Raw genomic sequence first — 26,298 nt, 5'->3', positions numbered from 1 at the left:
CGTGATGCACGACGACAGCACAGACAAAGACATCACACTCTTCATGTGGTGTGTGTGTGTGTGTGTGTGTGTGTGTGTGTGTGTGTGGGGTTAGCTTGATTGCATTTAAACAACCGCTGGGCTGAAAGCTGTTTCCCATCCTCGCTGACTATCTGGCTTTTGCAGTTGTCGACCTTCATGTGTGCAAAGTGCTCACACACTGCAGTATGTCACTGCGTGTGGCATAAGTGTGTGTGTGTGTGTGTGTGTGTGTGTGTGTGTGTGGCGTCTGAACGGCGCCGCGGCCTGCAAACCGCGTCCAGTCGTCTTTTAATCCTCCCGGCTGCGATTCGCCATCTGTCCGAGCCGCGTCGGAGAAAAGTTTAGATTATTTCTGCTGATTCTGCACTTGATTACAGGGCTGATGGAGTTTTCCATAGCGGCGCTCGCTGATTGCGGCCCGATGAGGAACAGACTCGCAGCTGCTGCCGGCCGAGGCTGCGCGGAGAGAATCACCTCGCTGGCGTGCAGGTGGAAGGCCGGGTGCGTCGACTCATTCAGCGGTCGGCGAGTGAATGGAAGGATGAACCTCGGCTTACGAATCGCATTCCTTCCTCGGCTACGTCGGCCAACCCAAATGTCCGCCAACGCTTGTGCGGTAGATCAGTTGTGATGTGACCGAGGTCTTTGTTTCCTTTCTTTTATTCGACGTGTATCTCCACCATCTGGAACCCGCAGGTGTGTAGATAGAAGATAAAAATGTTAGCGAACCAATCGCTGTTTTTTTTCAATGAAAACCCCATTGATCCGTTCTCCTGCACCAAAAATGTGTTTTTTTGTGGCCAAAAAAAAAACAAGGAATGAAAGATAACCGTAATCGTTGCTGTGTTTCTGCTGTTCGTCTTCCCGGCACTTGTTCTTGCCATTTCCTTCCCTAAATCAGCAAAAGCGAAACCCTCGCTAATGCTACCGCTATCCCCAGCTAGCTGCCTGTCATTATCTCAACCAACAATCTCCTTCTTCTATGGCTTGAAACCTTTGCTTCGTCGCTCCTTGAGCCACATCTGCCGGTTTTAGCTCATCCTTGTTTTCCAGGATGGTACAGATGGTCGACTTAGCCGCGTCGTAGCATTTGGAGAGATCTGGAACACCAACACCCGCTCTTACGTTTCGCGATTATTTCCTTCTTCGGATCAACTGCGATTCTTCTTAGCGCTCTGAACTTTGACCTTTTAGGAACCTATCATAAGGAAAGCTTGTGAGTTTGTTTGTGCATCGAGGCTTGTTTACAAAATTTGATGAAAAACTCATGGTAAATCTATTTGTTCATGATAAGAGGCCTCCAGAAGGCCTCGGGTTCGACTGTAAATCTCTAAGCGACGTGAATAAGAGGGTGAACTGGTGACGAACTGGTCCCCGTTTCTCGCCCAATCGCACCTGGGAAAGGCTCCTGACTGCAGGATGAGACCATAGATGAACAAATGAATGCACGGCGCATTGAATATCCAGAAGATAAGGGCTGGTCTGGAGTTTCCGACGGTGTAAAATCTGCAAAGAGAAAAGGTTCTGCGGCACCGCTTTTTGGTAACTTATTGTTAAACTGGCCGCGTTATCGGATGTAACAGCGCAGCGAATCCTTTCTGAGGACGGGCGGGAATCTGAGCGGGCGAGGAGTCGGAAATCTCCCGACTTCCCGGCCTTTGCTAAGGAGGTTATCGGTGAGGGAATGCCCTCTAATGCCCTCTAATGCCCTCGCCACACACACACACACACACGGGGTCGCGAGACGGTGAGAGGGTTCGGCATTCCCGCTTCACCCACAGCTCACATTCCTCTCCTCGGTGCAAAGAGCGGCACGAGCGCAACGCCTCGTCAGATAACCCGCATCGCCCTCCTTCAAACCGCTTTTATCGGGGTCACCTGTTCCACCTCTGGTGAGGATCCTCTTCTTCAGAGGAAATGTAGAATAAGGACCCCCCATCATCACCCCTCCCGCCCTTAAGTTTTTAAAAATCCCTCGCCCCCAAGATCTGAAATCCGACGCCCACCCCCATCCTTTACAAATCTCCCACTATCATTTTTTCAGGAGGGTTGTGAGGTGTGTGTGTGTGTGTGTGTGGGGGGGGGGGGGGTTATTACCCGCCGGCGTTTCCATGGTTATCGGCGGCATCCGTCTGCAGGGTTCAGAGTCGGTTTTCAGGCTGACGTCACCCCGGCTATTGAGCTGGGGGGGGCGTGGGGTTGTGGTAATGGTATGTGCATATGAAGAGGGCGGCTTTTGTGATGCTCGTGTCACGGCGGCGACGCCGGGACCAACCGGCTCGCTGAAATACAACCTCAGTTTAAAAAAAAAAGCAGAGATTCGCGGACGAGCTTCTGCCGTTCCGGTTGGCGTTGACTTTCCCAAAGCTTCTTGCACCGCATCTAAGAGTATCATCTGTGTATCGGCTTATTTGTGTTTATTTCTTTTATTTTGTCATTGCTATTGTCCAATTCCGGTCGGCTATTTTTCACCTTTACTCTTCCGTTCTGTCGTCTATTTATTGGCGGATGTTTTTGCTATTTTCCGCCTCTCTATTCATATTTATTTTTGACACCGCGCCTTAGTTTCAACGGGGATCAGTAAAGTTTATCTCATCTTATCGCTGTGTTAATAACGAGTACCTGATGAATTTCCCCCTCCCTGCCGGCCACTTCCCTCATATCCTCACACACTCATGCAACAACTGTGCAGACACACCCACTTGTACTAACACACACTTCCCCCATCTCTCACTCCAGCCACTTATTTTCCCTCCTCCACTCTTCTCTCACTTAACTCTTCCCTCCCTTTCCTCCCGCCTCCGTCCTCCTGCCGGTCGGCCCGTCATTAGTTTCCATGGTGACAGTTGGGAGGCATTATTGCCGGTTGAGAACGGCTCCCGGGCTCCTTTCAGAGCGCCGGCGGCGGCGGCATTGTTCGGCCCCCGCCGCTCTGAATGGTACGAGGGGCGGGTGAAGGGGAGATCAGGAAGGGGTGAGTGGAGGACAGGAGTTTTTCAGGGGGCCGTGCACGTTCGGGGTTGGAAAGGAGGAGGAGAAAGAGGAGGAGGAAGAGACAGGAAGCGGGGCGGTCGGAGAGAGTCAATGAGGGAACGGGGAGAAGGAGCGCTAGCAGACTCACGCCGTCTCCCGGAGAGCATCCAGCCTCCGACCACGGGGATCTGCGGATCGTAGCGGCGAGCGGCGGGAAGCGTCGAGGGCAGATGGCTCCGAGTTAAGCCGGTGAGTCGCTAATGGAGGTTGGAACCGCCGTGTCTGTGTGTGTGTGTGTGTGTGTGAGGGTGTGTGTGTGTCCGCTGAGGTGGCAGGTACTCCACAGCTCCGTCTGCGTTGTGTCTCCGGATGAATTCCCGCCGCCGCCTCCTGCAATATACATGCCCGTCTGCATGTTTTATTAACGTCGGGGGCGAATTTTCTGCTGCCTTGATTCTTCCCGGTGGTGTTTTTTTTTTTTTTTTTTCTGAGCGGGACAACGTGCTCGGGCTCCGGTTTGTTTGCCTTTCCCTCGGCGCTGCACTGCAGAGGGTAATTAAGAGTGAGAGCCGTGCCCTCGGGCTCCTCCGCCGACCGCCGTGTGTCGAGCGAGGCGGTTTATTTTCCGCTTTTTTTTTTTTTTTCTCTCCCTCTCGGGTCGCTGCCCCTCCGGTGGAGCGGCGCTCCGCCGGGATGTCGGAGAAAGTGCTGACTGGGAGTCGTGAAAGTCACGTGACGCGGTGAATCTCCACGACGGACGGCGTTTGCACCGGCGGCACAGGGAGGTGGCGTTCGCCAGCACGCTATAATTTAGCTGACTGGGGGGTGGGGGGCGGGGAGTCTGAGTGTTTCCATGACGACCGGCGGAGCGCGCGGCAGACAGTCTGATCGGCGACCTTTTGACCCGGATCGATGGGCGCCGGCGTTTCCCGGGGTTCCTCCGCCGCTGATCCTCTTAGCGTCGGCGGCGATATTAGAGAAAGCGCTATCGACGTAAACGCGGCCGTCAGAAGTGATTTAAAGCGCGACCGTCCGGATGCTAAGCTATCCAGCGTTTTCTTGAAGTGGCGTCCTTTTACGGTGAACGGACGCAATCAGGAAGCGCCACATGAAAGCGAGCGCTGACATCACGAAACCACGGGAAAAGAGGCGCCGTGCTATTTTCGGGTACGCATCTGCTACCGGGATGGGTTAGCTTTAGCAATTAGCCTGGACCGTACGCTACGGTTTGGATGTCGCGCGCAGGGCTGAGTCAGCGCCGCCGTGCACCGACTCCAACAAAAGCGCCAGTTCATCGTGGGCTGTCGGCCGCCGCCGTATAAACACCATAATCTGGTATTTATGGCGAGGTTGCCATGTTGAGACTACTCGTCGTCAAGGCGACGCACAAAGGCTCGCTCAGTAACCTCGTGTGAAAAGGCAAAATCCCGAGAACCCCCGGGCGGTGGAAAAAGTCGTGAGTCATGTTTTAGCCTCTTTTTTTTTTTTTTTTTCCTCTACTGTTCTGTTTTCCTCCCTCAGCCCGGTCAGGTCCGCCGTCGGGTCTCTTTGCCGTAAAACATCTCGCGTGGAGATGTTTTTATGATTATTCTGACCAGTTGAAGCAGTGCTTGCAGCAGTTTTCCTCCACGCTGCAGATCCTGTGCCTCACGTTCTCCACCACCCTGGTAATTATACCCAGACCTTCCTCTTCACACGGGACATCTGGGGTCTCCTGCCAGTAATGGCAATTCCTGCGCTCTTTTCTCTTCTTCTTCTTCTTCTTCGTTGTTGGGCCGCTCCCTTCGGGAGCCAATCATCTGCCTCCATCCGACCCTCTGCATCTTCTTCTAGTTGTCCTCTAGGAAGGAGGTCTTCCTCTTCCTCTGAGGAGTTAAACAGGGCCGCTCCCATAGAGGATCTCCACCTCCAATCATCTGCCTCCATCTAAGCCTCTCCATCCACAAACCTTTCTGATCTTCCTCTAGACCAGTGTTTCCCAACCACTGTGCCGTGAGAGATCATCAGGTGCGCCGTGGAAAAATGCCCACTTTCACCCGATTGGTCCGAAAATCATTTATCCAACGTAAATAATGTCCTCTTCCTATGTCTATGTGGGCAGCGTGTCCATTCCATGGCAACGGGATGTGAATGAACCTGTGCGTCTGTGTATCAGAGGGATTAGTGACGCTTTGCGTGATATATTTTTAGAATAAAAAGTACTTGTATCTGCGTAAACAGACAGGCAGCGTTGTTGAAAGCTACCAAGACGAGTGAGAAAGCGGTGAAAGCTGCTAGAAAGTTGCTGAACTCGTCTCTAAATCCAAACAGCAAAACATTAATACTACCTGTAGTGGCTAAAGTTCCTTCTAAGTATTTGCCAAAGTATTCACTCATTTAACCGCTTTAAGACGGAAAGAACGAGTCTCTACGCGTGTTTACTGTTGACGACGGTAGAAAACAGTGTGTTCGCTCCGTCCTTTACTGAATCACACGCTATCCAACAGTTTTACCTTTTTACACATTTGAACTGATCACATCATAGCTCAGCGCCCGCTCCGAACCTTATTTGGTTAACATAAACTTAAATACATATGCCATGAATAAGCATGTGCTCAACAAAAAAAGCAAAATTAAATACAATAAAGTAATTATAAATAATGATGCTATAATCAACAATCACCAAAATATAATACAAAAATATTATATTCAAATCTGAGCTTAAATTACAAAAAATGGAAAATGGCACTAACACTACCTGCCGGCAAAATCATTGTAGAAGAAATGCTCGGCTCTGGCGTTGATAAAGAAATAGAGTTCTCTCAAATAATACCATTTCCAGACAAATTGATGACATGTCTTCAGAAATTGCAAAAAAGTGTTCTGGAAAAGTTGCACATCAGTGGCAAATTTGCAAATCTACAGATATTAGTAAATCGAGACTATGGTTTCATTCTAATTCGTTAAAAAATCTCTTTGACGTATTTATTTGGTGGTGTGCCGTGTGATTTTTCTAATGTAAAAATATGTGCCGTGGCTTAAAAAAAGGTTGGGAAACACTGATCTGGACCTCCTGGCCGAAAGCTGCGACCTCAGCATCCCTCCTCAGTGTGACTCCATCTCCAGAACATCTAACGTGTGCCGTCCGTCTCCTTCCCCCACATCTTCTCCCGACCAGACGTCACGGCTGCTCCTCCACCTCTGCGCTCCACTCTTCCTGGACCTTCTGCTTCCGTTCTCCCAGGTTGCGAGAAGACACAAGTTCTGCGCGTCCTCCCCCCCCCCCCCCTCGGCCGCAGGCGAGCAGCCAGTCGGAAAGTGTTAGGAGCTCTCTTGTCTCCACCGAAGCATGTGTGTTGTCTTTGTGTGAGACTCTGGCATCGGACGGGAGAGGAGGGGAAAAAAAAAATAGAATTCACACGCAAATATACGTCCGAAAACACAACTAATCTCCTGTCAGATTCAATCAGGGCTGATATTTAACGCCCCTCTCCCGCCTCCCGGCCCGTTTGCCTCTAATTGTCTCCTATTTTAAAAAAAAAAACGGCGCGCACTTCAAAAGCACCGGGGTTCTCTTTGTAGTCGTGTCCCGGCGCCTTCCAGGGGCCGGTAACAAGATATTTAATGAATTGCTGCTGCGGGGGCTCGGAGGTAACGTGCGTGCACGGCGCGTGCATCCCGTGCATCCCGGAAGATTTGTTTTTTTTTTCGTCGCCGTGTTCCCTCCGGAGGTGAACTCTTATGTGTCCTCGTAAAAAAGTGGGGGATCCCACTGCACGCGCACGGAGACGCTCTTTGGGGGGATCGGAGGACGACCATAAATGGTAAAAGCCTCGGGACGGCGAGATCCCTCCTCGCTTTTTTTGCACTTTGCAGAAAGAATGTGCAAAACGTGTAAACGTCCAGAGGACGGAGAATAAAAATCTCGTGTGGCGCGTTTTGTTTTTTTTTTTTCTTCCTCTCCGTGGACGTCCTAAGCCCTTGCGGACGTCACGCCGCGCTCTAGAAAATGTTTAAATTGGGTTTCCAAAGTATGCGGCGGCTCTTCCTGCCGCCTCCTTTCACCCCCCCACCTCCCCTGAGATTCCACGACTTTGACCAATGGTCACAATTCAGCGGAGGCCCCCCGTTCTCCTGGATGTCTCTTTGTCCCTCGGCCAGCGGCGGCCGCTTGCGTAACCCAGGTGATAGATGGCCTCACCTTCTTCTGCAGAACCTCCACCGGGGCCGGCTAGTGGTCGTGAACTGCAGTAAAAGGAAATAACTTCCGGTGCCACCTGATCCGGAGCTGTTTTTAACTAGAGCGAAACCTCGCTACTTCGTCCTTTTAGCGTTCGGTTTTATCGTTCTTTAGCGCTCTGAACGTTTTTTTTCTTGATGAAATAGATGTTTTCTTCCTTGTGGAGGTACTGAACCCGCCGGTTTCAGGTACGCCTTAGCCCAACCCTTCTTTATCGGACAAATAAAATATGTATATATATTTTTTCAAATTAAAGACTTGGCTATATGTTTTACTGGTGCACAAAAAGAGCCGTGCATCAACGACCAACAGCAAAACATGAGTTTGAATGAGCGGTGTGCGGTTTGCCCTGCTTTGCGATCAGGTGAGCAACTTCCGACAGTTTGTTGACGGGTACAAATCCGGCAGAGTCGAGCCTTTCCATCGAATCCGGCTCTCTTCGCCTTGAATCCAGCAAGCGTTGTGTTCTTGTGTTTCTCATCTCCAGGCAGATTAAGGAAGTTCCCTTAGTTTTGCCGGTGTCAGACTAGAATCGCTCAACTTGGCTCGCAAATCACGCGGTCGGGACGCCGACTCCCATCACGTTCCGTCATGCGTGTCAATCCGTATTGTAAATATTCGACATGTTAAACTTCTCGACATGTTAAAGGAAGGCAGGAGTTTTGCTGGATTCTACAGTTGGTTAAACGATGACGAAGCTAACACTAGCACGACGGCTTCCGTAAAATGGCTAAACGGGTGACGACGAGACACAATAAATTATAAAAATGGAAAATGCTAACAGTTAGCGGGAGGGCGGTAAAGGGTTGACTGAGGTTTGTTGAGGGTTGATATATCTGTAAATAGCGGAAATTGACTTTTCGAAGGGGTCTTGGAACGTAACTCCCGCAAAAAGTGAGGTTACACTGTATTCTCAACCCGCATCTCCACATTTATTTTGTTTTTTATCCTCTTTTAAATCAGCTAATGCCTCCGCAGCCAATCAATTCCCGCCAGGAAGTGGTGATCTATATTATGTATATTTTTTTTCTAGATGTTTTTACATCCCTTTAACTTTATTTTTATTTATTTTCTTCCGATCTTGACTTTTTATTTTATTTTTATTTTTATTATTCACTATTCTATCCTTTATTTTTGTCATTTTTTTTTCATTTATTTATTTTTATTTGGATTCTTCCCCACTTGACTCTTTTGCAGGAGGTGCTTTCAACAAAAAGCAATATCCCCCCCGGGGGATCAATAAAGAATTCTGATTCTGCATGAAGGAGGAACTTGCTTTGGTTCTGTGTGCTTCAGGTGGCTTTTAGAAGAACTTGAGCTCCGGAGTAGAAAGATATAAAAACGACGCCGCCGAGGTCGCAGTGGGTCATCATAGATGGCGGACTCCAGAGCGACGCTCCAGAGAGCAGGAACGGCGGCAGATTTCATTCGGAGATCCGCTGTCGTGCCACCTCCTGACATTTTGCCGATTCGTGCAAGAAAAGAAAAATAAATAAATTGAACACGTGGTCTTGTGATGGAGCTCCAGACCCCCCAGGGTCACTGCAGGGTCACTCTAGATAACGGGTGAATCTCAAACCAACGGTGGGAAAATGGCGATGAAGGACGGCTAGGAGTTGGTTGTTTTTTGTTTTCTTCTTCTTTAAATCAAGTCCAGACCTGTAACAATGGTGACCACAGAAGAAGTGGTGGTGGTCTGAACGCCTCCCGGCCCCTCCTGGCCGCCCGGCTGACGACACCAATATGGCTCAGAGCGTGGCGGCGGCGGCGGCGGCGGCGGCGTGCTGGTGCTGCTGTAAACGGAAATACTGGAGCCATTAGAGGGGAAACTGGATCCTTTATTAGTCTGTCTAGTATACACCTGGCTTCCATAACCGTCGTCTCCTCGTGCATGTGTGCGTGCACGCCTGCTGGCTCATAATCACGTCTTGACATCTTCCTATCATCCGGCTTTTGCCACATCCACCCCTCACCTCGCGGGTTCTGGCTCATTGGACTCGTCAGAAAAAGGTTTTCAAAACACGGAAGAAGCTCCGCCGGCGTCAGGGCGCGAAGCCACCTTTTTGGCGGGGTTTTGTTTTCCCGCGAGCGAGAATCCACAGCGACGCACTTTTTTTGAATCGCGACCAGCGAAGGGACGGACGGCCCTTTGACCCGTTCGCTCCGGCTGTCAGCGACCCGACGGACACTCCCCTCCGCATCCACGCATGGAAACAGATGCAGGGCGGCGCGGCGGGTGCCTCCGCCCCAGGAAAGGATTAAAATGTTAGCGTTACGTGCGGTTTAAAGAAAGGTCAGGGACCCGAGGTGATTAATTGACTGTCGCTCATCGGGCGACGCCGTGCCAAAGTGCTGTTGTCGGAGAACGCGGTGAGGAAAAGGCGGATTCCGCGGCTGAGGAGCGTCACGGGACGGGTGGTTAAGGTACGAGCTGCAAACTTTGACGCCGTCGAAGCCTTTTTGTTCCCGAGGCCACGGGTGTCCAACTCATTTTGGTTTGGAGGCGTAACTACCTAGAAGTAACTCTAAGTCCAAACAGATAAATTATAAACATCTTTACATGGAATGAACTGTAAAAATACATGAAGAACAAACTGAGATTCATGAAGTAAGTACAACTTCAACAACACCATGCTTCAGCTCTGTCCTCTCAGTTCTCCCTGCATTTTGTTTTGTTTTTTGAGTTTCGTAGCGACGCCGAAACTTGCTGCATCCACAGCGAGCATACAGGTTTCTTATGAACCCCAACAAACAAATGAGAAGTCCATTTTTCTTGGAAAACCCTGCACTCCACATCCACTTTTCTCTGTTTTTACAACGACATCTTGCTGATGAGGGTGTCGGGTTCAAACGGAAAAGCGGGTAAATTTCTAAATAAGATAAAATGCTATTTACAAACCCGGAAGCCGCGTCGCCGCCATCTGCTGCAAGCTGTGCGTCACGTCGTGTTGTGCCGTGTTGCAGACACCGACTAAAACAGTGCACCCAGGAACTGCATTTATATCAAAAAAAAAAAGTAGAACATGATTTTTGAGTTTTTCAAATTGTAGATTTATTGCACGGGCCGGATTTGACCACCCGACGGGCCAGTATCGGCCCGCGGGCCGTAGGTTTGACACCCGGTGCACGTGATCCAAGGCCCTGGATCACGGATCCCCAGCATGATCGATGGCTTCACACCCCGGAGGTCCATCCGTCAGCGGCGGGGGTGATCAGGCCTCAATCCAGGAGATTAAATGTCATAATCCTCATTAGAATATGGCCTACTTTGGACCGGGGGAATGATCGAAATCTGTTTTGAAATTGCTATTTCAGGCTTCTCATGACTCATGGAGGAGCCCCACGTAGGCTTGGACCTCCCCCACCCCCGATGGGGATGGAAAGACCTGGATTTTTTTTTTTTTTTTTTTTGCTTTTCTTCCCCCGGCACCGGCGGTTCGACATTTGCGGAAGGTGTGTCGGCGCGTAGTAGTAGACGGGGCTGAGAGGACGAGGCGGGCTCTCCTGCGTGCGGCGGCGCTGGCCTGGATTTTGGGGGCGAAAAGGCCAACCGAGCTTTAAATTGCACAGTGAAAGCCACCATTGACAGCGGCTACAGTAGGCTTCAGTAGTTTCTGGGACAGTTGTCCAGTCATCTCCACAGGCAGGTTTGTAAACCCCCTTGTTCTCGCATGTGTGTGTGTGTGTGTGTGTGTGTGTGTGTTGCCCTAATTGCCAATCTGCGGCTGCTTCCTTTACAGTAGCGCTTTGGGCAAATGTGCTGCGCCGCATCCAGACAAACAGGGGCTCGCTTCTCTGCGCCGCGCCTCATAAAAGCTTCTTGTAGGCGGCACGCTGGTGGGAAAGGGCTTCGGAACGGGAGCTGGTCCGGGCGCCGCGATGACCGCGGGATGAGTTGTCATCGGGCGATCCGGCCGCCGACCGTAAACTCTGAGTAAATCTCGTGATTCTGCGGGTCACCTCGAGTCACGCCGATTAAAAAAAAGATCTCAGGTCCGCGTCATCCTCCTTCGCTTCTTCTCTTCTGCTCGCTGGCGTCCGCTAAACCAGGACCGCCGGAGCGATTCGCCATCCATTTACAGTGGCGGGCGTGAAATGTGAATATGCATCGGACGTGACCTACCTTCTATGTAAGCAATATATAGAGCACACACGTTGCCATGGTTATAGCCGCCCCTGCTATTTCCTCCACCTCCTCCTCTCGCGTCCCAGTTCACAGGCCGCATCCTTCAAAGTCTGCCTTTTAAAGGTCGAGCGCGGCGCCGCCGCTTTCCAAAGACACCAGCAGAAAGAAAGCGTCCGTCCTCGCTCCGCGTTTATCCGCCGGCGCGTCGTCGCAAAGGTTAATTGCGAGTCAGCGATACTGGGGAGGGGATTTGTGGACGAGCGGTCGCTCGGGAGGATTCTTGTTCTCGGGTGGGAGATAAAGAACGGGCGATCAATCAAACTGGCTGTGGATTTGATGGAGCCGGTTCATCAAACACGGTGTTTTTAAAGAGCGGCGGTGGCGAGGGACTCTAATTCAAGGTTCTTTAGATGATTAGGACGCAAACAGGAAGTCATTTGTAATTGAGATGGCCCCCTCGTGACACAACGCAGTCTGTTTTTGGAAATCGAATATTCTGCTACGAGTCAGTTTCCTGTTTGCCGTAGTTTTCTCACTACGAGGCGCTTGAAACCCTTACATTTTCTCAAAAATCATCCGTGCGCCTTATAATCAGGTGCGCCTTATGTATGAATTCTTGTGCTTCCTGACCTCCGACCAAGTTGATGTGGCGCACCGCGCTCAAACATCCGTCAAAATGTCTTAGTAAGCGACCGATTATGATTATCGCAGCGTTCCCACCCGACACGGGGACGTCGTGTTAAAGTGTGACCTTGGTTGAATATGGCTCAGACAATTCGATGACTAGTTATGCAGCGCTGGAATACAACGTTGTTCCGACCTCACAGTAACTTTAGGTGTCCACTATCGCTGTTAACCATGAACCAATCAGAGAACGGTACGCTGACCTCTGGTACGTACCGTGCTTCAACTTAATATTAGTGTACATTTGTGTGGGTGAGGAACCCCAAAAATGGCACCTGTTAGGAGACATGCTTGGGAAGCAGAATTCAAACTCAAGGCTACCAGTCACGCGGTAGATGATGGGAATAGAACAGCGAATAAAGGTCAAAAATGACCCAAAAGACAGTCTTTGTACCCTAGTGGTGTACAGCCCACATGGAAACATGAACAAAAAATCACTTTTTCTAATTATGGGGTCTCTTTAGGAAAAGTCATAAAATTTCAAGTTGGAAAAAAATAGGTTAAGGTGTTTTTGCTACAGCTAAACATGTTAGTGGGTCACTTTTGACCCGCAAGACAACACAAGGGTTAAATACCGTATGTTTTATCACGTGCTTTATAATGCGGTTTGCCTGATGGATGAAAATAGACCCGTATATTGATATTGCACATTATGGTCTGCACAATACGATAGCTTTTTTTTTTTTTTTTTTTTTCTCTCACCGGGAAAGTCAAAGTCAAAATAGGAAGCCGGCTAATTTCACTTTCCTCTCGCTCGGCCGTGTTTTCACACCGACGCCTGCCTTCCGGGTAACATGGGTCTTTACCGTAAAGCCGAGCGCCGCGGACGCCCTCCATCGCGGCTCGGCCATCTGGCGCCTCCTCGTCCTCCTCCGCAGCCTCTCCCCGCTTTATCCTCATGGAATTGCACGACACTAATCTGTGGGAGCTCCTGAAATCCCCCCACTTACTGCGGGGCGAGGGGGGTTGGAGCGATAGGGTGCCTGCTGTGCCCACTGGCCTGATTTCGGGGGAGGTGAAAGGACTAACGAGATCCCCTGCCCTGCCCCCGCCTCCAAACACCCACCAGAGCAGCTGAGGCAAATATTAAATACGCCACGGATTGACGTCCCTCCTTTTAATTTCAGTGGATGAGAAACTGATGCGAGGATCCGCGCTGATTGCTGTTGATCCTCCTGTCGTGTGTGTGTGTGTGTGTGTGTGTGTGTGTGTGTTTAGAGTGAAACCTGCTGCAGACGACATGGAGGATGTAATAGCAGATCCTGCAGCCGTCTCACTCACACACCGCGATTTCCTCCCTCGGGTGTGTTTCCTTTCGCCGTCTCTGTGTTTTGAACACCTTCTCTTTGCTTGAATTTTTTTTTTTTTTAGCGCACAAAGCGCTCGTGCGCACGGCCTCCTGGGCGGACGCCGCTCGTGGCCGGCCGTGGAGGTAGCGCCGACGTTGTGATAGTAACGTGGAAACAAACGCGGTCGTCTTTGGACTCTGCAAAACGCGTGGATGTTGTGCGCCGACACACACACACACACACACACACACACACTGTCAGAACCACCTCTGCTCTTTACCATCCAAAAACACGTGTGTGTGTGTGTTTTGTCTTTAAGAGTGTCCAAAGAGGCATGAAATGAGAGACTGCCTGTGTCGGAGCGTGACAGGCTTGAGAAGCCAGATCGATATTGTTGGAAGCGGAGGGAGATAACAAGACACACACACACACACACACACACACACACACACACACACAGGGAGGGGGTGTGACAGATCTGCCAGACAGTGACTGGAATAATAAGGTGTCACACAGTGGAGTTTGGGGGGGATCGGGCCGTATGGCGGCGGAATAAGGCAGCAGTTGAAGTGACGGCGGCGCCGGTTGTCAGCCGGGCTCGGCGGGGGGGCTCGGGTTCGCTCGGGTTCGCTCGGGTTCGCTCGGGTTCGCTCGGGTTCGCTCGCCCGACGTGCACCGGTGGATCCGCGGGGGGGAAATTTGTGCGAAGGGTTTCTCGGGGAAAGCGGAAAGGAAAACCTTCGGATAAAAGGGAGCGGAGCGAGCTGAGATTCGGAAAATGGCGTTTTCGGTCGGAAAGTCCCGGAAAGTCCTGCTGGACTTCGGTTCCCGGACGCAGCCTCATCCGCTGGACCTTTTAGCTTTGCATTCTGGACTGACACGAGGATCTGCTACGTGCACCTTCAGCAAGAAGAAGAAGATGGACCACATGGCGTTGACGGAATAATAACCGCGGACTCTCAGATGGTTGTGCGGATCTTCTCCTCGGGAACCCCGTTAGCCTTTAGCTAGCTTATTCTGGTCCGAAATGTAGGTGCCCTCCGAGGCGCAGCGGGACAGGAGAGGTCGGACCTCCTCGCCGCTCGTCTCTTGCCGCTTCTATCCATTTTCTCCCAAGAAAACAGGTTAGCTTTTAAAAAAGGCAGGAAGTATCTGGTTTAGCTCCACTACGCCAATCGGCAAGCGGCGATGAGTTCCTGCAGAATTGGAAAAAAAATCCTGCTTCGGAGACGGAGCTGAGATGGTTCTAGGAACTGAGGTTCTAGTTCCTGGTTCCTCCTCTGTCTGAATGCGCTTAGAAATGGAGCAGCTCATGTTTAAGTTCCTGCAGAAGGCCGGGGAAGGATATTTCTGAAATGAAGAACAAGACAGGAGCATGGAAAGGTATTTGTGGAGCCAGATCTGCAGACTCTGCGCCGACAGCCCTGGAGGCTGAAGGTCCAGCGCTCCGTCAGCGGTTTTATCCCAGATACATCCGTGTCACGCGGCGCTCCTTAACGGGTGACCGGCCCAATAAACCTTTTTTTTTTTTTTTTATTTTCACGGGTTCAAATCCGGCCTCAGATCTTTTATCGGCGGCCGCTGGAATGAATCAGCGACGCGGGGAGCGGCAGATCATTAATTATTAAGACCCGGTGGCGTCTGATTCACCGTCCAGCTCGCCATCCAGATTGCTTCCTCGCCACATTGAGCTTTAAAACCTCTCAAACTCAATAACGCCACCATCTAATAGTACTCCTACATACCTCAGTTGTTCATATTTTCAAAGCATTTCCTGACCCAAACATTGGCTCGTTGCTCGGAGGGAGTGCGGTGACATAACAGAGACATTCCACGGAGTTTTCTCCCCTGAACGCATCGCCAGAGTTTGGCAGCGCCGCCGGCTCTTCGCCCTGACGGGCTGGAGGGAAGGGGTGCGGGTTTCTCCGTCCTCGTCGAATTCTTTGCTGAATATTCCAGACAAATGTCTCTATAGGTGTCAAACTCAAGGCCCGCGGGCCAAATGTGGCCCGCCGCCTGGTTTTCTGGGGCCCGCCGTAACGTCTTAAAAGGTCCGATGGTCTTAAAATAAAGACGTCAAACCATAAACTTCATTTACCCGCCCAGATCCATGTGGAACTGAGAATTACAAATGATTCCAAAATGTCCAAACACGGAGCTAAGTGTGCTAAAGTTAGCCTTCCAGAAAAACAACAAATTGATATTGATATCAAATGATATTTTTCTTTATTCACTTGGATAGTTTGGACTGATGTTGTAACAGCAACCAGTAAACATGATTTTTTTCTACATCTATTCAAATGTAAATGTCACATTTTGGATTTGAGTGAGTCATAAACTCAGTTATTTAATATTAAGGAGTAGTTAGATTTATTTTACATTACATATGATGTGTGAATGAGAGGGTTAATTACATATGATAAGATAAACTTTATTCATCCCCATCGGGGAAATTCCTTTGTCACAGCAGCGTAACAGTTACACTGTCAAAAAATAAAAAAGTGAAATAATAAATTTAAATATAAATAGAGGGACAGAAGATAGCAAGACATCCACAGCAGCAACAACAACAACATCAGGGGTAATAATGAACGCACAATAAAAAATACACAACCAGAGCTAAACACCACTATAAATAGAGCAACAAATAAAATCAAATAAATCAAATAAGTCAACAATAAAAGGCAGGATGCCTGCAGGCTGGGACCAACCAGGATAAGAATGGCTTATAAACCAAAAATATCCGTCGGACAAAAAAGGTTTTTCCTAAAACATATCTTTCATTTGAATGAAAATAGGACAGAGGATGTTTTAACTTATTTCATCAGCGCAAAAAGCAACCACGCAAAGGCCTCAGTGCATTCTGCACCGTCACCCACTCACAATATTTTGGAGAGGGAACGTCGCCATGGTGACGCACAGCCTCCATGGGCAGCATGCGTGCCAGTGTGTGTGTGTGTGTGTGTGTGAGGGAAGGTGGGACGTTTTTTCTCGTGAGAATTAAAAGTCAGACAAACAAAGCGGCGAGTTTGTATGTTTGAGTTTTCCCGTCTCCCTCGGAGTTCCGGCTGTATTTTCCGGCGTGTTCTGACACTGAAATAACGCCGGTTTACTTTCCCGGCCTTCTGTCTCGGAGCCGGCGTGGAGCGCCAATTTGTTTTTGAGGATGCAGCTCGCCGCCGCCGCCGCCGCCGCTGTGAGAGTTTCCCTTCTTGAGAAGAAGAAGAAGACGCTGGATCAGGTTTGGCAGGTGAACAGACGGCTGCAGCTCCTCACACACTCACACACACTGGCAAAGAACAGATGAAGGTGTGTTTGTTTGGGTGTAATTCATGACTGAACTTTCAATGACTGTTTAGTGTGTGTGTGTGTGTGTGTGTGTGTGTCATGCCATTTGGTTTCTAGGCCAGTTTCAATTGCACACGCGGACTTTGACAGGCTGGGAGGGCGTGTTTGGTTTAGCTGTTGACTGAGCTGTTTGGACGGTTTCTCCATTCTTGTTCTTTGGACGGAGACGGCGTGAAAAGGCATGTTTGGAAACCGGGTAATGTTTTTATCTTCCATTTCAAATCTTTAGTATCTTAATCTTCAGATTATGGTTTCAAACCGTGTGTTTAGTGTTCCCTCGGATAGTTTACGGGCGTTTGTTCGTAGTGTTTTGTAATCGGTTTCCGTTCGTAGCTCTTCCTCCTCCCAACCAGAAGGTCTCCATGTTCTCCCCGGGTCTGCGTGGGGTTCCTCTGGGTTCTCCGGGTTCTTCTTGCAGTCCAAACACATTGAGAAAGTTCTCCTGAGACCCTGCGTTGTCCAGACGTCTGGATGAGAGGGTGAACTGTTGTCTGTGTCCATATCGGAATGAGAATTGCTTTATTTGCCATGTAATTTTGCAACCAGAAGGAATTTTAATCAATCAATTTGTAAAATGAGATCAGGGCGACTGTGGTTGGTGGAGCAAAGTCGTGTCACTGGAGGTCCGAGGTGAAGAAACCGTTTTTGCGGCGGGTAGTTTCGGTCCTGATGGACCGCGGCCTCCTGCCAGAGGGGAGTGTGTCGAAAGGTCTATGTCCTGGAGGTCCTGGCCTGCAGGTCCTGTAGAGAAGGTCCTGTAGAGAGGGTAGAGAAGGTGAGGGTGGAGGTGTTGAAGTGCACCTTCATCATATTTGGCAAGTTAAACTTCTTAAACTGCCTCAGGAAGAAGATCCTCTGCTGCGCTTTGTTTGTGAGGTCCTCACTTAAGGTCCCGGGAGATGATTGTTCCCAGGAAGCGGCAGGACGCCGGGGAGGCTCTCAGGATGATGTAGGAGATGATGTAGGAGATTAGGTGGTTAGTGTCCCACCCGTAGGCGACTCGTCCCCACCGGAGGGCCGATCGGAGCCCCCCGACCCCGAGCGCAGGATAAACAATTTGGAAAATGAATTTTTTTTATGCTGTGGAACAATATTATTTGTGTGAGCGCCTTGATCTCCCGTCGCCGTGGCGCTGCCTCGCGTCTCCGTGGCGTCGGTCAGTTTAATATGAGGGCCATTCTTCTTCTTGGTAACCATGGCGACACTGAGCGTCCACCAGCATCACCCCCTCCCCCCCCCCCCGGTGTCCCCGTCCTCCGGGGCTGTTTGTTTTTCCCAGGGGTGACCCCGCCTCGCAGAGTTCACCACCAGGATCGAGCCGGGAACGTCTCTCTGATTCGAACTTCCCCGAGGTTTATGATCCAGGTGGAGAATTTGCGGTTTCTTCTGCATGAATACAAGCTCCTGACAGTCATACAGCTAAGACCGTTCTGGAGCGAAGGTCTGGATCCAACCTGAGGGTCCGGCTGAAGGCTCTGCAATCGATCTTCTAGGTGAACGTCCTGACGGCGGAACTCTCCCTCCGTTTGTCGGTGCATCCGGGGGAGGGTTCGGGTAGCGCCGATATGAAACACGACTCTGCGCCGGGATCGATGCGGCCGCTCCAAAAATACGAGCCGAGCCCGAGGTCGCCGCGGATCTCCGCGTCCCGATCGATATCTCATGTTCCCTCTCCGCTCCGCAGATCTCCCTGCCGCCCCTCTGCAGTACCAGTGCGGGTCGGTGGACTACCTGTGTTCTCCCGTGCAGCCGGTGAAGAAAGGTCCCACCCCGAGACCATGTCACGACAAGCCCACCCTCAAGCCCCGGCCACAGCCTTCCACGTCGCCCAGGCCGCCAGCGGCGCAGAAACCTCAAGGTAAATTTGGTGATTTGAGACTTTTGACGTGAGGCAGCTCCTATCGAAGAACTGGGAGGTGAATTTAGATGTTATTAAAAGGGCTAAAAAAGGGAGAAAACCTGGGGACGTCGTCGTTTTGGGCCGAGTGAAGGATTTGGGCCGCGATGCTTCCCGTTTGCGTCAAACATCACCTCGTGTCGGCCCGCAGGGACGGATTGACAAACTCCTGCATGTACGAATGCAGCGATAGGATCATTTGTATGACATCTGTCGTGTCATCTGATTGGTTGGTCACACACACACACACACACACACACACACACACACGCGCGCGCGCACACAGGAAGTATCAATCACATTGCCGAATATTCCAAACTAACACTGTGTGGGTTTTAAAAAAAAATCTGGGATAGAGGAGGCGTGTTGTGTTTGTAACACGCATGTCTGTGCTCTCTCTCTTCGCTGATATGTTTAGCCGAGGTGGCTGTAGTACACACACACACACACACACACACACACACACACACACACACACACACACTCATCTCAGCATCCTGTTCTGAAATGAGGAAGTTGGCCAACAGCTTCGCTTCAGAGTTTGTCTGAGTGTCGCCGCCGTTGTCAGCTTCTAATCTGGGGTCGCTCTCTGGGCTGTTTTGGGGTGTTTTTGGAGCAAACAAACGTTGCCATGGCGATGAAGGTTTCCTCGCCGGGATTCCTCCGTGTTACCTGACTGCCGAGATGAGATCGTCCGCGACTTGACCCCCCCGCTGTGCCTCTCTCTCCTTGCTCGGACCCCCTCCCCGTTGCGCCCGCAGTGCCCCCTAAACCCGCGCACCTGCTCGCCCTCGGGCAAGACAAGAAACCGAAGAGGATCCCGCCGGCGCCCTCCAGGCCCCTTCCTGCGCCGCCGCCTCCGCCCAAACCCAAGCCCATCCTCGCAGCGCCGCCACAGACGCAGAGGGAAGCCCAGAAGGTCGGGCAGCTCATCGAGAGATTTGAGAATTCAAGGTAAAAATGTTTACCTGGGGATGCGCCCATGCTAACTTATTAGCAACATGTGTTTGTTGTTGTTGTTGTTGTTGTTGTTGTTGTTGTTGTTGTTGTTGTTGTTGTTGTTTCACCGAATCTGAAACTCGTGTTGGACCACAATGCCAAAACCGTGCAGGAGACGTGAGGATAAGAGGGTGAATGGTCTCTGAAAGCGGGATTGACGGGCGACCGGTACGAACCGGGATGAACCCGCCTCTTGGCCAATGACGGCCGGGATAGGCTCCGCCCCCTCGTGACCTTGAGCGCAGGATTAGCGGTTTTGAATTCACGAACAATGTGGCGCATCTCCGATCTGACCTCCGAACAACGTTCTGCGACGAGCGCTTTTCCAAGCTAAGGTTCGCTCATACCCACCAGCAGATGTAATAATAATAAATTATAGTTTATTATTCCCTGGTGGGGAAATTAGCTTTCTGCACGGAACCCTTCACGGACGAACCGCACCCCTGGCGCTGATGGACGCCAGTTAGGGGTTCGGTGTCTCGCTCGCCAACACGGAACCGAACCAGGAACGCTCGGTTCCAAAGATATCTCCAAAGCGATATCGCGATCCGTCTGTGGTGGAGAGTCTCCTCCTTCCCGTGTGAAGAACATCACGTTTCCTGCTCAAGTGCCTTCAGCTGACAGTTTATTTGCGTTTTCTCCTCCCAGAGTTCCCATCCTGGGGGTGCTGCCGCGATCCCAGCTGCAGCTGCTTCTGAGAATGGACCCGGCGTCGGACGCGGCCTCCCCCTCCCCCGCGCTCGGCTCCTACGAGAGGGCCGACGACGAGTCGGAGCTCTCCCGGCTGGCGTCGGTGCACATCGAGGACGCGCCGTCGGACGACTGCGCCGAGGTGGACATCGCGAGCGGCGTGGGTTGCCTGGACGACGCGGAGAGGGAGGAAGGCTCCTCGCGCCTGCTCATGGACAATCCGGACTCCTCGGAGCAGATGAAGATCCCCAACCGGGACAGCGGCATCGACAGCCCGTCGTGCAACGCGGACGGCGAGGCGTTCCCCAACGAGGACGCCATCGACGAGGAGGACCGCTACGACAGCGTGACGGAGACGGAGAGCGTGTCCTGCTGCGCCGGCAACAAGCGGGACTCCACGCAGGACGAGGACAGCGACTTGGACGAGGGCAGCGGCGGGGAGATCCACTCCCTGACCGACGCGCAGACGGGGTATCTGACGGACGCGCATCCCGAGGTGCAGAAAGTGAGTTTCTCAAGACGCGACTTAACCTCCTCCAGGCTTTGTCGCGACTTTAATTTTCCGTGTTGCGTTATAATTTTTCAGGAATTTTCACGCTCCATGTAGCGACGGGGGGGGAGATTGCGCCGCTCAGGCGTGACGCCGTCTTTCAAGTGTGCGGAAGAAGCGTCCGGCCTCTGTTATTATCTCAGCCCGGATGAGCGCGTTCAAAGGAGACGGCGGCACGAAACCTTATCTGCCGCGCCTCGGCGGTCATAAGTGGCTGACTTTTATCTGAAAAGCGGCTCTTCCGTTACATTTAAAGACGAATACCTGCTCACGCGCCGTAACGGGAGCCGATCTAAAAAGGCTCCCGCAGCCGGACCCGCAGGCTCCTTTTACCACGTATCGATTCTTGAGATTACGCGCTAAAGAATGGCGAGAGAGCGTTGGAAGGTCGACGCGAGCAGCTACAAGACAGCGCTTCCATGTTTGTCAGCAGGCGTGGACTCTCCACTTCCACTGTCTTTGCAGGAGGGGTGTATCTCAGCTCTCCAGGGCTTCCTGAGCCTGGCAATGCTGACAGGAAGGGTGTTTTGTAGGTGTGTGTGCATGTCTGAGTATGTGTGTGTGTGTGTGTGTGCCAAAGGTGACATATTGATGACAACCCTGTCAAGACAGGATGTGGGTTTTTTACCAGTGGAAAATCATTTCTTGTTTCTTCTGTCATGCACATTGCAGTTGTTGTTTTTTTTTTCATTTATCGCTGTATTTATATCTTATAAATGTTAGCGCAGCAGCCGTAGCCGGCGCTAATGTCTCGCAGCAAGAAGGTCCCTGGTTGGACGTCAACAGGGGGATTTTCTGTGTGAAATTTCCATGTTAGAGAAGATAAGATAAACTTCATCGATCGCCATCGAGGAAATTCTTTTGTCTCAGCAGCTTAATAGTCAATAAATATGAATAGAAATATAAATAAGAGAGACAATTAGAAGATAGCAAAAAGACATCCACAAATAAATCGACGACAGAGGGAACAACAACAACATCAAGGATAAGAATGGACAAAAAAATATTAAAAAAAAAAAGATAGTAAGGGTGAAAATAGACAACTAACAGGACAACAACAAGGACAGGAGCAATGACAAAAATAAACAAAAATAAACAAAAATGAGCAGGATGCGAATGGGCCGAGACAAACGAAGATAAAAGTGGTCAACGGAGTCGGAGCATGAGGAGTGAGGTCGCAGATGTTGTGTGCCGTCCGGATTCACAGATTCTCCCCGTCTTTCCATCTCCGGTTTCCTCCAACATAAAGTCCAAAAACAAGGAGGAGCTTCTTAGGAGTCACCTCATGGTCATGGTCTTCATGGACTTCATGGAAAGAAGTCACCACCAACACCGTATTTTTTTGCTGCGAAGGCGGCGTTCGTCCTCTGTCTGACCGGTTGTGTTGTTTGCGTGTCCCTCAGTGCTCGGAGACGCAGAAGCTCCTGAACATTGCCAAAGAACTTCTCCAAACGGAAGAAGCCTACGTGAAAAGGCTCCATCTTCTCGACCAGGTAAGACCCTCTCGTCCGAATTTCCCGCTCCGACCTGAGCGCTAACGGGGCCACCGCGAACCAGGGCCGTGGAGACGAGGGCGTCCATACGTGGTCCTGTGGTGGACCTCCTCCCTCCCAGAGGGATTAAGGATAAGCGGCATAAATAACGGCTGAATGAGTTGTTTGTTTTTCCAGCCATAGCTGCACGTTATTAGCGCCGCCTCTCGACCGTTAGCCTCCCTGCTACCGGACTCCGTTTCATGAACGCGGATAAAAACGAACCTGAACTAGCCTCAATGCTCCCATCCGGTTCTAGTGGGTTTCCATGCCAACCTTTGCTAATTAGCATTAAAAAAAAGAATAGCCGAGGCTTATGGGACGTCTTTGTTTGTGCAGGTATTAGGTCATTCGGTGCCGTTAGACAAGGGGTCACAATGTTCGTCCTCCGGAGGCGGGGGCAGGATTATTTGTCCTTCATTTTGTGCTAATCCATCCTTTTGTTGGGAAGCGTCTCCGTGGTGCTGCAGGGAAAGTCAGCGGATTACCAAAGACAGTGAGACTCATCCCCCCCCCCGGGGCCGGATAATGGTTTTAGAGACGCCGTCTTGTGTCGGTTTCAACAAGAACGTCCCTCGTTGGCCTCTTAAATCTGGAACCGCCGGCTCTCGAACGTTGGATTTAGCGGTTAGCGCTTCCGGCTCACAGCCAGAAGGTCGCCGGTTCAATTCTGCTTTTCTTCGCGGAGTCAGCGTGTGGTTCCTCCCACCGTTGAAGAACCCGCTGGAGCTTCGGTGGAGACCCTCAACTACCCACACGTGTGAATGAGAGGGAGTTTGAACTTCAGATGGATGCTCTGAAGGTCCCTCTCACCTCCATCTTGGCCCAGAAGCTTCCGTTCAGAGGCCTTGCTCTCATGTGACTGCGCGACCCGTCGCGGTTTTCACCAGAAGCCCTGGAACTCTCACCGTGAACTTCCTGTTGTTGTTGCAGTCATCGTGCAACGCGTTCACCGTGGTTTCCATGGCGACAGGCACGCCCAGACATTGTTTTGACAGCGAAAAGTGACTGCAAGTAAACGTTAGAATCAGTTTCGTAAATGTTTGGGGGACGTTTGGGGTCGTCGTAATCGAAGCGCCTCGGAGAAAACCCCCTTCTGTATCCAGGTCCTTCGCAGAAGTCAGACTTCGTGTTCTCCGAGTGGGTTTTTTTGACCGGCTGTCCGACCGCATCTCCTCCGCAGGTATTTTGCACTAAGCTCACAGAGGCTGGAATCCCCCAGGATGTCATCACGGGCATCTTCTCCAACATCTCCTCCATCTACTGCTTCCATGACAAGTTCCTCCTCCCTGAGCTGAAGACACGCATCACGGGAGAATGGTGAGGAGGAATCCACCTCGACCTCCGCTGGCTTTCTTCTAGCGTCGTATTTTTCACACTATAATGCGCACTTACGTTTTCTCAAAAATACCTGCGCCTTATAATCAGGTGCGCCTTATGTGTGAATTCTTGTTGCGCCGACTGACCCCCAATTTGATGTGGCACCCTGCGCTCAAACATCTGTCAAAATCTTTTAGTGCAACTCAATACTGTGCTCAAAATTAATATTACTGTATATTTGTGTGGATGAACACCCCCCAAAATGGCACCTGCTAAGAGACATACTTAGGAAGCGGAATTCAGGCAGTCGATGAAGGGAACCAGAATTTAGAATTGCTTTATTCGCACAAGTCATTTTGCAACTACAAGGAATATGCTTTGGTTGACGGCGCTAAAGAGACGACATGTAACAGGCGTTAAATAAGTGAAAAATAAAAGTGAGAATAGAGCAGCTGTGAAAGAATTCAACGTGAGCGAATTAATGGTACGGAAGTAGGTGAGTAAAGAAGAGCAGACAGAGTTTCTGAAGGAACAAAGAGAGAAGAATGAGATGAATCAAGTTGGACTAAACTGACTGTTTGTTTGGCTTTATATACCGTGCAGGACTGTCTCAGGAAATTAGAATATTGTGATAAAGTTCTTTATCCTCTGTAATGCAATTACAAAAACAAAAATGTCATACATTCTGGATCCATTACAAATCAACTGAAATATTGCAAGCCTTTTATTACTTTAATATTGCTGATTATGGCTTACATCTTAAAAAAATGCAAAAATCCTATCTCAAAATATTAGAATATTTTAATATTAGAAAATTATTTTTTGTTTTTTTAATTGCATTACAGGAGATAAAGGAACTTTATCACAATCTTCAAATTTTCTGAGACAGTCCTGTATGTTTGATCACACGCCTTATAATGCGGTTTTCCTTATCTATGAAAATAAATCCGTTCATTAATATCACGCCTTATAACGTGGTGCGGCTTATGCTCAGCAAAATGCACTAGTATTTTATATTTAGATTATTTCTTGGAGAACATTCCTGGAAGGTCTCACAGGCCGCAGACCTTTAGCCTCCTTTCACTGACTTCAGCGGCTCACGCGAGCTAACGACGCCTCAGGAGACATTCTGCACGCACATCATCGCCATTTCATTAAAATATCAACCAGAACAACACGCAGAAACCCGTGTTGTTGAAGAACACGTGAAGGTTGCCGGTTCCATTCCCGACTGGCGACCCGGAGCGAACCGCTGACCTCCGCCGTCGGTGCATTTACACACATTGGAGTGTTGGCACGAACAGCCCAGAACTTCTCCTTTCAAATGTGTTCATTTTGGTTTTCCCTTCCTGAAAAGACGATATGACACACGTCAACCCCGCACGCCCAGTTGTGACACTTCTCTGCTCTGAAAAAGCAGATAAAATCTCAAAATTTAAAGAAATAAATGCTTCCTCCCTCAGGGACACCAACCCACGCATCGGAGACATCCTGCAAAAGCTGGCGCCGTTCATGAAGATGTACGGCGAGTACGTGAAGAACTTCGATCGGGCCATGGACCTGGTGAACAACTGGACGCAGCGGTCGTCGCAGTTTAAGAGCGTGGTCCAGAACATCCAGGTAGAAGGTCGCCGAGCGGCCGGCCGGTCGCTAGAAAACCGCCGCCGCCGCTAAACTGTGTGTGTTTAATGGCGCAGAAACAGGATGTGTGTGGAAACCTGACGTTGCAACATCACATGCTGGAGCCGGTGCAGAGGATCCCTCGCTACGAGCTGCTGCTCAAGGACTATCTGAAGAAGCTGCCGGACGACGCTCTGGACCGGAAAGACGCAGAGAGTGAGACGCCGCCCGTTTCTTGACCTTTGGAAAGTTCTCACCGTGCCGTGGACCTCCACGCAAAACACGCCCGCGTCGATTTTGGCCCTTTTTTATAAACCCGTGAAATCCAGAGGCCACGTTTCGGCTTCATCCGTCCAGAAAAGGCTTTTTTCGGTGATGAGAAACCCAAAAAGACCTCCGACCGGCTGCTTGTTCTCCTCGTCTGCGGTGCGATGCCTGGTAGATGTCCTCAAACACACCTTGGTAACATAATGCAGATTAAACTGCAGATCCGGGTCAAGCCTGCGCGACACGTCGTTTGCACGAGTTTCGCCGTCCATCTCAGTCGGTCGGCTGGATTTTCCCTGCATGTCGGTCGCGGTTCAACCCCGGCGTCCAATCGTCACGTTCAGACCTTCACAATCTGCGTTCTCGTCGCGTATTTATTCAGGGATCGAATGCTCGCCTGTTTGTTCCTCGAACTTTTTTGTTTCAGAATCAGAAAAACTTGAATTGTCCCCGGGGGGGCAACTGGGGGGTACATGGGGATAAAGAATAAAATAAAATAGATTTAAAAAAAAATATATAAAAAAAAAGAAAAAAAAAAATATAATAAAAAATATAAAAATATAATACATATATATAGTATTATTATATATGTATAATAATATATACTGCTCAAAAAAAAAAGGAACACTTAAATAACACAGTGTAACTCCAATTTAATCTCACTTGTGTGAAATCAAACTGTCCACTTAGGAAGCAACGCGGATTCACTTGGACTTGTTTTAAGGACATGATATCAACGTTGGATCTGCCTGGAGTGTGTTTT

General features: G+C 50.2%; 1 protein-coding gene across 4 annotated transcripts in view; it reads left to right on the top strand.

The window, feature by feature from the left end:
• The window catches only part of fgd (faciogenital dysplasia), a 59,689-nt gene that overhangs the window by 22,041 nt on the left and 11,350 nt on the right, over nt 1–26,298 (top strand). For 2 of the 4 annotated variants that reach the window (XM_086141656.1, XM_086141657.1), the window contains exons 2-8: nt 18,345–18,518; nt 19,319–19,511; nt 20,205–20,751; nt 22,200–22,289; nt 23,512–23,648; nt 25,112–25,268; nt 25,346–25,484. In XM_086141656.1, coding sequence (XP_085997782.1) covers nt 18,345–18,518; nt 19,319–19,511; nt 20,205–20,751; nt 22,200–22,289; nt 23,512–23,648; nt 25,112–25,268; nt 25,346–25,484 — 1,437 coding nt within the window. Of the gene's footprint in view, nt 1–2,959; nt 3,244–16,763; nt 16,857–18,344; nt 18,519–19,318; nt 19,512–20,204; nt 20,752–22,199; nt 22,290–23,511; nt 23,649–25,111; nt 25,269–25,345; nt 25,485–26,298 lie in introns of those variants that run through there. The other 2 variants (XM_086141658.1, XM_086141659.1) reach the window with 2 other exon arrangements.

This window comes from Fistularia commersonii, chromosome 34 (assembly GCF_037954325.1).
Source record: "Fistularia commersonii isolate RoL2024-O1a breed Wild chromosome 34, RoL_Fcom_v1.0, whole genome shotgun sequence".
Classification (NCBI taxonomy): domain Eukaryota; kingdom Metazoa; phylum Chordata; class Actinopteri; order Syngnathiformes; family Fistulariidae; genus Fistularia; species Fistularia commersonii.
Note: the sequence above shows the minus strand (reverse complement) of the source record. Positions and strands in the feature narration are given on the sequence as shown.